Source organism: Psittacula echo, assembly GCF_963264785.1.
Source record: "Psittacula echo genome assembly, chromosome: 3".
NCBI lineage: Eukaryota > Metazoa > Chordata > Aves > Psittaciformes > Psittacidae > Psittacula > Psittacula echo.
This window is the reverse complement of record NC_137736.1, coordinates 15,211,143-15,223,154: the sequence shown is the minus strand read 5'-3', so window position 1 is coordinate 15,223,154 and position 12,012 is coordinate 15,211,143. Positions and strand designations below refer to the sequence as shown.

At 36.2% G+C, this 12,012-nt stretch overlaps 1 protein-coding gene across 1 annotated transcript in view; it reads left to right on the top strand.

Moving 5' to 3' along the window:
- GBE1 (1,4-alpha-glucan branching enzyme 1) overlaps positions 1-12,012 on the top strand; it is a 122,934-nt gene that overhangs the window by 81,331 nt on the left and 29,591 nt on the right. The window contains exons 8-12 of the mRNA XM_080613102.1: positions 1,434-1,549; positions 1,795-1,922; positions 5,306-5,404; positions 8,093-8,203; positions 10,896-11,067. Of these exons, the coding sequence (XP_080469228.1) occupies positions 1,434-1,549; positions 1,795-1,922; positions 5,306-5,404; positions 8,093-8,203; positions 10,896-11,067 (626 nt within the window). The remainder of the gene's footprint in view (positions 1-1,433; positions 1,550-1,794; positions 1,923-5,305; positions 5,405-8,092; positions 8,204-10,895; positions 11,068-12,012) is intronic.

Below are 12,012 nucleotides of genomic sequence, written 5' to 3'. Positions count from 1 at the left end.
TCGGAAAGAGATCTAGTGAGTGTTTTCACAAAGTTGTGTTTTTGTGACCAGCTTGCCAATTCATAGGGCTTCTGATACCTTTCTATTCCTTTTGATATCAGAGCATTCTTATTGCAAATTATTTCAGCTGAGAAATCATAAATATATAAAAGGCTCTGTAGACAAGCTTCTGAGATCTTGCTTGTATAGTGTTGTCTTGTAAACTGGGTGATTTGGGGTGAGGTGCGGAAACACAGGGATGGAACAAAAAAATCTTGCCTTGTAATGCATGCCCAGAAAAGACATTGAATGGAGTCAATTCACATTGAACTGATTTGCATTTCCTAAATTTGGAGGTTTTGATTTGGTAATATTTTTGTCTTTATATGCACACATGGATATCTGTGTGCAGTACATGCAAAGAAAAGGAGAAATATTGTAATTCTATTGGAGTAAAGAAGAATTGGCTATTCGGTGAGATCAGGATTTATCGGCTTTATAGTATGCCCAAAGCATCCCATCTTTTCATGTGATAAAGCATCCTTCATAAGAAGGTGAGTTTTTTTTTTTGAGGGAGGGAGGAAGGAAGGCAGAGACTTTTTTGGTCAAAATGGAGTTTGTTCCTTTTGTCAGAGTTGACTCATGAGTCTGCTGTCTCCAGCATCTGCTAAAGGGAAACAGAGAGAGAGTCTCCTTCACTGCCTTATGCCAACTACATGCATTCAGTTAGAAAACTGTTCCTGAAAGTGTTTTGTTCTTAAATACAAATTTTGTTCATAAATGCCTCCACATGCTTATTTGCTTTGGAACCTCTTTTATAGTTTTGATTTCATGTCTGCACTTCGTTTGTGTGTGCGTTATATCCTATTCCTGTTATTCCAAACTCCTCAACTTCCATAAGTTGGTTTACTCCTTAAATGTGTAAATTTGCAACACAGTAGATGATTTAATAAGTTACTGTGGATGTGTGATTTGTAAATAACAGGGGGAGGCAGTTGGGGACAACAGCTTTTTAACTTCGGTTATGCCAAGAAAGAGCTGTAAATCCATAAAATCTTGGGGACAAAACTTACCTATTTATTTTTCTTACCATTTCTATATCTTTTCTAACAGTATAACCATCTTTAGGGAACCAAAGGAAAAGTACAGTGGCAAGTATGAGTATTAAAATATAGCGTAAGTGTTCAAACACTAACCTGTTAGTCTGTATAGATAGTTGTCAATTTCTGCTAAACCCCTATCTGGAATATTGAAATTATGTGCAGTAAAAGATAAAGATTTAAAGATTTAAGGAAACTTTTTAAGAAAAGGATAATGAAGAATGGGGAGGTCATTAAAATGGTAAAATGTCCAGTACTACCATATGTGCAAGTGGGGAACATGGTAATGGTATAAGAAACTCTAGTTGATCCCAAGGTTTCTCAAGCCTATAAAATATATTAATGTTATTTCAGCTGGGAAGTTTTGAGATTCCTTCTGTCTAATTTGAGAATGTGGATTGAAGACTATCGCTTTGATGGATTCCGATTTGATGGTGTTACATCTATGTTGTATCACCATCATGGGATTGGTAAGTAATTTAATCAGCTCTAATCTCAGCGGTCCTGTTGCACTTCTGTTGCTGTGGAAATTGTGCTATGAAATTCACTGAATGCACAAAAAAATCCAGAGTTGCTAATACCTTGGTGTGCTGCTATATGGATAGATCTGGAATTATGAACAAATCTGGTGCTTATAAAACTGCATATTGCAAAATATCTTTTTTTTTTTTTTTTTTTAAGTGACTGTAGCCTTTAAAACTTCCTGTTTTATTAGGCACAGGATTCAGTGGAGATTACAATGAATATTTTGGCCTACATGTGGATGAAGATGCTTTGTGTTATCTAATGCTGGCCAACCACATGATTAAATTCTTGCATCCAGAATGCATAACCATAGCAGAGGTAAGATCAGAATTTGCCACCCTCAATCACATTAATATTGATTGCTTTGGATGTGAATTTCCTGTTAATTATCAAGTCACTACTCAAAGAGTGACATAGGCTGAGTAATATTAATTAGTGGACAGACTTTGCCTTAGGGGGAAAAGCAACTGGAATATGCACTTGGGGAATATTCTTTGCATAAATGAATCATTAATTAATGTAGGGATTTCTTTTATCTCTTTGAACTTGTAGTAAGATTTGTTTTTATTTGTCTATTGCTTTTGCCTGGTTGCCGTTTGTAGCTGATGATTCATGGTACTAAAGATTAACAGCCTTAGTGTGGTTTTGGCTATTTGGAATTATATCGGCATAATTGACAGTTCCCCTCTGAAAGAAATGCAATAAATTTATGCATGTTGAATGTGTATGCTAATTTAAATGTAGTATTCAGTTTCTCCAGGTTTCTGAGGGAGTAAATAGACTAATTACTTGAGTTGATTGAGATCAATTAAATTTTTGTGACTGAAAAATGCTATTGTTGGCACATGGAATTTTTAATAGTATGAAACAACAGAGCATTGAAGTTCTAAGAATAGGTGTGTTTTCACTCATACTTTCTTGATCTAAAAGAGAAAAACCATGTAAACCTTGAGGATTTTTCTGTTACTATGTTTAACTAATTCTTTTTGTTTAAAAGGAAAAGGTGCATCTGTCTGATGTCTTAGGGTCTGTATGAATTTCTAAAAAAACTTTTTGTGTGCTTGAGTTCTCTGTTTATCTTCAGAAACTGAAATACTCCTTAACTTAATTTTGTACTTAGGGTAAAGCTTTATATTATAGACAATCACTACTAAAGGCTTAATAACAAGCTAGCAAAAACATCATCTGATGAACAGTCACTAGTAAACTTGAGATGGTTTTATTGAGCTGTAGGCTTGTTTGAAGTGAAATTTGTTCCATTTTCTAGGTAGTTTTAGATTATGAGCATTCCTACTAATGAAATTCTGAGTTCAGTCTGCTTGTATTACCTGGGCCAAGAATTCTTTTTTAGCAAGACATGACTTCAGTTTGTCTTGCTTGAGTTGGAAACTGCTGCTGATTCAATACATCATTTTCTGCCTGGGGGAGTCGCTACATGAAATACAGAATTGATTAATGTGCTGCATGGTTAAAGGAGAATTTTGGAAGGAGAAACTATTGACATAATTGAAAATTATAAAAGGCAATGAAGAATGTCTGCTTGCCTATAATGATGACTGAATGAGTGCCACATGAGAAGAATGCTTTTGTCTAGCCATAACTAATTATAATATATTCTTTAATTAACTGATCTTTTTTTTTACAGCTTGTTAGTATTCTGTATATTCACCGTCTTATTAATTTCTAAGTTTTTTAGGTATTACTGACTATATGCTTATTTTTCATTGTGGCCTTCAAAATAAAGCTGTGATTAAAGTTTTGTATAATGAGAACTAAAAATGTTACGTTAAAACTGCATCATGCCTGAAGTATTGGAAAAACAAAGAGGCAAAAAAACCCTACTGCTGAGCTTTCTGGGTTGTTTTATACGCATCATATTTCAAACTAAGGTCTGAGCAAATGCTTAGACATTTGCTGTTTACATTTGGTGGAAAATATACTGGACAAATACTGCTGAATTATTTATTTTTTTTTTTAATTGTTCAAGAAAAATCTGTAGTTAGGTGAAAATAGTATTAAATTTTGAATTCTGCTTCTCAAAAGTCTGACTTTCAAATAATGACTGAAGCAGGTGGGGGCTACTTAAATCTCAGCCTCAGACCTCGGCCAGGTAGGCATCATAGCATCACAGAGAAAACCTTTTGTTTCAGATCATCTTGTCCTGAAAGATGGAGACCATTAGTCTGTGTTTATCTTTTCTGACTGGCTCAGGAGAGCTATTGAACTTGCTTTTGTAATATCTAAAAGTTTGGAAAGAATTTTTGCTTCATTATTTGGTACCCACAGCATGTGGAATGTGGATGCAGTTTTCTGTGTGATCTAGCGACTGCTGAGTGAAGGGGGATAATACCCTCCTTTGATCTCCTGGCTTTGCTGTTCATCCTGCCAGTGCTGCTGCTGGCTGTCACTGCTGCCAGAGCAGGCTGCTGGCTGTTGCTCAGCTTGCTGGTGGCTCAGAGCCCCAGGGCCTTCCACACAGAGCTGCTCCCCAGCCTGTATGGATGCAGGGCTTTGTCTGAGGGGCAGGATTTGAATATTGCCCTTGCTCTGGAATTCCTGAGCTTGCTGTTGATCCATTCCTGCAGCCAGTCAGGGTCCCTCTGGATCCCCCCCCCCCAAGGTGCCATTCATGAGCTTCATGCAGATCTGGTCAGTCTCCTCCCTTATGTCAGTATGAGATGTCTGTGTCTATATGCATGTATGCGTATGTATGTATAACTTCAAGCAAAAACATTTTTTTCACTAGTCTAATGCAGCAGTTGGGTTGAAAACTGGATTGAATCCAGAAAACCAGAATGAGCTTCCTAATTAAACCCTATTTCTAGTCAGAATTTAATTCCATAAATTCTCCAGTGTGTAGGCACAAGAGATTTATATTCATCCATAAGCATTGTGGTGGCATGGCTTCTCCTTGACAGAAGTGAATAAAATTGAGCACTGATACATATTTTGTAATTATTGGAGATCTGCATTTTCTCTACACGTAACCCAACTTTAGAAAAAGGGTGTCATAATTAAATGATTAATTAAATTAATTTTTTATTAAATGTCATAATTAAATGAAAACAATGGTCAAATAACAATTTAATAACTTTTATTTTCAAATATAAGAATGATCAGCCTCCATCAATGTGAAACTGCAAAATTATGCAGTAAGAGCATGTCATTCTCCAGGGCTAACTGGATCAATAGTTTGGGGTTTATGCAGTTAGGAAAAGAGTAGAGATTGTATTTTTCTTCCTTACTGAACTGTATATTCACCCTTTTATTTTTATGTCATTCTTTATGCAAAATATCAATAAACAAAATGAAGGTTTAATTTGTCTTTTGTGGACTACATTCTGCTTGCTATTGATTATGTGGAGCTCAAGAGAGCTAATTATTTCAAATTCTGCATCTACTGAGGTCTCTTCTCCTTCAAATACCTACTTTATTAAAACACTGTGTAGTAGAGTATTTGATGAGGAAAGCCATAATGCTTTTCCCTTTAACATTTGCATTCAAACAGCAAATCTGTGTATAGTAATTACTCACTATTGTGGGGTTTATAATCCTTTTCCCCCTCCCTTAACCGGTCGATCTGTGAAGCTGTTTATAGTTTACGGAGTGTTTGTATAGAAGTATTATTGTATGGTGGAAAATCTGAACTACCAATTGCAATGCTGTGCAAATTATGTTGTGTGGGTTTTCTTTTTTTAAAGGATGTTTCCGGAATGCCAGCTCTTTGTCGTCCTGTTGCAGAGGGAGGAGGGGGTTTTGATTATCGACTAGCCATGGCGATTCCAGATAAGTGGATACAGGTGAGACTCTATCTGTGCATCACTTCTGGATCCTACTGCCAAATTTTACTCTCTTCTGTTAATGTCCTATTAAAATAAATTCTGACAGGCTTGAGCACAAGTATTACTGGCTGAAATGAGAGCTGTCAAATATCATGTAGGTATTTGAAGATGAGTAAGTTCAGTGGCTGTTCTTTGCATTCTAGCGGATATTTCTTTGTACAATACACTAAACTCAATTTTGTTTGAAGTAACCTGTATATCCCAACAGCTGTACAATGTAGAGTCTATATAGAATGCAAACAGGTAGATAATAAGCTAACCGTATGCCTATAAAATACTTTAAAAATGACCCCACCTTCAGAACATGCAACAAACCCTGCTGAAACTGGGCATAGTAATTGTATTGAATATAAAGGTGAACATTTAACCAAAGCAAACATAAGTGAATTATACAAACACCAGCAATTGGTGCAGTGGGATTACAAAAAGGATGATAAAAAACTGTAAATGCTCTTGATGAACAATAATATACTTATAAATACTTATGATAAGGATTTAAACCACCTTTCCCTTAATTCAGGGAATCACAAGAAAACGGATAAATGATCTCAAAAGGCTTTTACTGATATTTTAGAGAATGTTTTTCAGTCACATAGAAGATTGCATCCAAGTCCCTCTGGCTATCATGATGATCTGAAAACGATAAATGTTTTATATGAGCACTAATGCTTCAATAAATCTAGTGAGTAGCTTAAAATAAAAAGCAAATTAACTTATCTTCAGTGTCTTTCACTTTTCTAACTAGAAGGTGGCGGTCCAATTGAAAAACAATTCTTTTCATTCAGGAGACAAACTTGCCAGCTTCTTCAACCAGGACAGCATCGTTAAACTTTGGAGTGTGTAATTTAAATCCTGGAATGAGGACTCATAATATGAGCCTCCTGTTTTTGTAGTAATAAGAAACACCTTGTGGTGATGGCTTTTCACCTTCAACTTCCTTACCACACTTTAGGACAGGCAAAGGTGAACAGTTTTCTAGACAGGCAAAATGCGATTGGGTGAGTTAGTATTACCCAAGGATTAGTATTACCGTAGGTTAGTATTACTGTAGGATTTTATAAGGGCGAAAGATGGATAATCTAATTTAGCAATCTCTGATATGGTCTGCTTATTCTAGTTTTCAGTACTCTGAGAGGAAATGTACCTATCCCGCACTAAGTTCTGTTTTTTCACCAGAGATGAATGTCTTCTGGCCTAAGCATGTACTTAATGTGGGACAGCAGGTGAATGCTGGGCACGCTGATGGGATGTTGAGTGTAAATTCAGCTATGATAGGCTGTTTCCCAGCAGACTTCAGTTATTTAGGAATGTGTTGGTTGTACAAGAACATAAGATGGTACAGGCAGAAAGCTCCTAGCTAAGGTGACTGCATATAAGCAATCACAACTGAAGACCTTGAGGTAGAGAAAGAGGTGTAGTTTGTTATCACATTTCTTAAGGCAACAATATGGCTGAAATTATGGCAATGGAAGAGCTTAGAAACAGAGTCTATCAGCTGTTATCAAACTGTCCTAGACTGCTGGCTTTCATTTCTCACCAGCTTTTAAGTGTGTATGTGTTAATAGCAGGTTTTCTAGGCAACTTCCTAAAATCTGTTTTAAATTTGAAGGATCTCCAGGGTTCCATAAACTAATTTTGAGGGATCTGTAAAAGTAAGGTAAGCTGTTCATCATAACAGTGGCTGTATTAGTTCAGATTAAAGATAGATAGATATTGTGCCTATTATGGTGCTGCATAGCGATCTAGGAAAAAAAAAAAAGGCTGTTTAGGAGTACAGGGCCAGTTACGTCCAGAATGTTAAATTTTACAGCATTGTATCAGCCATCTTGGTGTTACTGACTTTTTGTCACTTTGATTTTTATGTCTATATATTTGTGTGTGTATTTAAATTGTAATGATCAGTGGAGATCTATACAAAAAGTAGAAAAAAGAGAGGACTTAACACTGAAATTGAATTGGATTTAGAAGAGGGAGGAAATAGTGTTGTATGAGGCAGAAAATTCCTATTGATGCGATTCAGTTGCTAAAACTCAGGAGCGGGCATGGCAAGAAATGTAAAGCTTGTTGTGTATTACAAAGTTTTGGCATTGAAACTGTGGTTTGGAGCTGACTGTGAATTCACAGATCCAGGGGAACATGCAAGGTCCCTGTGCTAAGCTCTTCTCATGTTGTGTACTTTGTGGCAATAGTGTAGCGCTGTCTTGGAGTTGTCCATTCTCCACCACAGAGCCCAGTGATTGATCTGTAGTAAGAAGCTGCCATATGCCAGGGTTGCTTCAAATGCAAGAACTTCTTCCAATGTCATGTGTATGTAGGTATGTGCCTACGTATTTCTTACCAGAGCTTTTTTGCCTGCCATATAAGAAGATCCACATAAAAAATGTTGTCCATGCATATATATGGAAGTACAAGAGAAAGAGAAATGTTCTAGTGAATGTATTTATGTAATGGAATTCAAATGAAAAAAATCTCTTTACCTGATCAGAGGAAGTTTGTCACTTTAAAACTTGGGAATAGGAGAAGTTAAAGTTATACAGTTTACAATCCCCTGGAAATTTCTGTGCCAAGATAATAAATAATGTGTTTCTAGTTAAAACAGTCCTGAACCCAGGACACTTTTTGATGACCTTTCCTTTACTTCTGCAGATAATTAAGGAGCTGAAAGATGAAGACTGGAATATGGGCAATATTGTGCATACATTAACAAACAGACGGTATGAAGAAAAATACATTGCATATGCAGAGAGTCACGACCAGGTATTTTATCTGTTTGTTTATATATAGCAAGTAAAATACAAGGTTTAGAGGTTTGGTGGTTTTTAGGTTTTGAAAATGAGGCTGGAGTTGAGAAGGGTTGGCAACAATTTCAGAATACATCTTGAGTACTTGGTTTTCACTGGTTTCTTTTGTGTGGGTTTGTTATGATCCTGATTTTTAATAAAGGAATCCTTTTTGGAGGTGAGTGGTGGTGGTTTTAGTTTTGTTGTTAAAAACAAGTCCTAGCTTCTTGTTTTGCCTGCCTATCATAGGACATAGGAAGGTATATAATCCACACTTCTGAAAACAAAGTAAGCTGGACCACTGTTTATATAATAAGCACAAAAAATGTCACTGAATCAGTGTTTGTGACTGTTGTATTCCCCTTCAGGAAAGCCCTCTCTGAAAGGATTGCAGACATCTTTTCAGATCTAAACGAAATGTCCTTTAACAGTTCGGTTCAACATACAGTAATTGTAATGGTTTTATATATGCAACAATGAAAAAGCAAAGATGAGTTTGGATAACATTCTTGGTTGTTTCTGGAGAACCAAACATCACATTGGTTGAGAATTTGAAAATTAGGAACTAAAAAAAAAATAAATCCGTTTTCTAATAAAAGGTTTAAATAACCTACCTTCAACTCTTTCTTCTACATAAGAGATTTGTATCCTATTTTCTATACCTTCTATAATAAAAGTCAACAGAAGTTTCCAAAAGGCCTTTATTTTAAAGAGAGAATTCTGAGTTTATTGGCTTCATTTTATCTATCTATTAAGATTCTTATCTCAGAGATTGTTACACAGTGTTCACTTAAAATGTATGAGAAAAGTCCCAATCCTGGTAAAGGATTTCAGGTAATACTGGAAATGAATTTTGTCCTGTGATTATTTGCTTTTACAAAAGCTGATTCTTCATCCTAAAGCATGACATATAACATTACTGTTGCTGTTCTTTTATTTCATGCTGGATGTTGTCAATTGAGTTGTTTCCCATATCACTGTGTATTTTTGTTTAGAATCTCATACATGGGAAGAAATTCTATTTATTTTGAATTAAACAAAGTACATCAGATTGATATGTGAAAAGTAGGACAGAGAAAAAAAAATAGGTAAAATTCAGTCTGAAGATACTTAAATTAACGCATGTGAGGGGCTGAAACAATTCTAGTTTCCTGGCTATGAGTTAATACCAGTCAGAATACAAGGCCTCATGGTTATGAGAAGTGTGTGAAAATAGCAGCTCAATGGTAATAGCTGTCAAAAACCCCAGATACAGTACCAGAATTATTATGAATGGAGTGGAGAGCAAAGCAAAAATCAGTATGCTAAAGTAGTCTTTCATGGTTTGTGTGCATCTTGAGTGTTGGAGGCAGATTTGGTCCTGTATCTTGAAGGATATACAGTATAACTGGAAAAAATGCTGTGAGAGAGTTGGTGAGGATAATAGCAAGTGTGGCTTGATTTTCATAAGAAGAAAACTAAGTAGGCTAAGACTCTTCAGGGTTGCAAAGAGATCATTGAAGGGGGAAGGACAGTGGTTTATAAAATCATGGCTGGCATGCAAAACATGAATAGGGAACCTTTACCTTCTCTTCTAGTGGAAAGATTAGGGGCTAACAAATGACATTAACAAATGACACATTCCGAGTCCAGAGAAGGGTTGTTCATTGTTCCTTGCAGTCTTAAGTCTTGCCATTCTCACATAGGGATATTATTATTTAAGATTATTTTTTTACTGATGGGAATCATCCATACATGCTGTTATCTTGTTAGTCAGAAAACTAAAAAATGATGGTGCTTTTCAGCTAGACCTGTTTGCAGCTCATCTGTTTCTCTGGAATCTAGTGAGTTTTCATGCTTGAGTATAAAATGAAATTGGGCTAATGGAACAAAAGTTAGCTATTTACATACAAACACTCCAAAATGGTTTTAACTGCCTGCATGCTAATATTATTAGAATAATTCTTTTTACATGGCATTTGTGTGGCTTTTCTCAAGTAACAATAAGCACTAGCTGGTTACCGATTCAGTCATTGCTTTTAGACGGAGTTACTAGTTTGTTTTTTCTCTCGTGTGAAGTTACAGAAAACCACTCACATTCTTGATTGCATGCAAATGAATGCTTCATATTCACTCTGCATCCCTAAATCAGGAGTGTTGTTAGTAATCCCAGGAAAGTTCCTTAAAATGTTTGTTTCCTCATTTCCTGTGTTTTCTATAAAAAATCCGCAATGGTTGGTGACTTCTGGCTGATTTGAGTTGACGCTAACATTTCACACTTGATATCTGTAGACAAACAGGTTCTCAGAAGTAATTGTGCAGTTTGATCCCATCAGGTGACATGTAGGATCACAACAGAGGTTACAGTGTTACTAGCTTATTGGTCATATACTCACACTCCTGTTGGTGCAGGAAGCCCCAGTAACCATGCAAAGGGTTGCAAAGGGGAAACAGCTGGTTGGGTCTGGCATGCAGGTGAGGCTCAGCTCAGAGATGTACCTGCCTCAGTTCACATACTTGCTCTTTTTGGCAGCAGATTATCACATCCTTGTAATTACACATCACACAATACAAAGTTGCAGTAATCGACTTCTCGCCAGTCTTCTGAGTCCTCCCCTTATGATACAGAGTGCCTGTTAGAAACGCTTCCAGTATACCCAAGGGTTTTCTTTCTCTTTAAACTGTTACAGGCACTCGTTGGTGATAAGACATTGGCGTTTCGACTGATGGATGCAGAGATGTATACAAACATGAGTGTGCTCTCGCCCCTTACTGCAGTTATTGATCGTGGAATACAGCTTCATAAAATGATTCGTCTCATTACTCATGCACTTGGAGGAGAGAGCTATCTGAACTTCATGGGTAAGTAATCTTAGGAACAAGTCTTTCATTTTCTCATCTACAGAACACTTGGCAGGGAAATAAAATGATCTGTCATCATCTTACATCTACAGTACTTAATCACAATGCTGAAGTTTGGAACGTAAGTGCTTTTGTAAAGAGTTAGTACAAAAGTATGCATTGTTTTTTGGTCTGTAAGATGTGTTATAAGACAAGAAAGTAAAATCAATGTGATTCCTAATTGTAACAAATAAATTTTAAAAATGTGGTAAGCTCTAGTTCATGTTACTCTGATTTACAACTCAGACTAGTATTTTAATAGTTGTTCTGCAAGTTTGTCAGATGGCAAGCCTTGCCTTACACAGGTGGGTTGTCTTTTGTCTCTATTCTTCTATTCTCCTAAACTTGTAACAGTGAATTTACTAAAGATAGCTTATTTCAGTTATTAATTGTTAGGAATTAATCTATAAATGACTTACATTTCATAGCTTCTCAGTGATGAGCAGGGGCTTAATGAGGTAGGCAAGGGCAAGTCATAGAGATAGGAGGCACATTGAAGCATAGAATTAGCAGGAGTTAGCAATACCTCTTTTTATTGCTCGTAAGCTGTAAAATACAAGTGTTGCATTGCTTGCTAACACTATTGCTGCAAGTGTTGGACTCATTTAATCAGCAAGTTATAGTCCCGTATAGTCATCTTAAAAGTTGAATGTTTTTCTGAAGTTTTATGCAAAATGCTGAAGTTATTTATGTTCAGTGCTCTTTACCATATTGACATTCCTTAGTTTCTTTGCAAAATAATCCTTACTCGATAGTAAAAATCACAATTCTGTAGTGTGGTGTGACAAGTGTTGTATAGCAGTTTCATGGGGAAAAAGGGCTGAAAGCTTGCAGTAAATAACCATCTTGGTTTTCTGACAATGAAACACCTGAAAATTAGGGATGTTCTTAGCTTAATATTGCCTG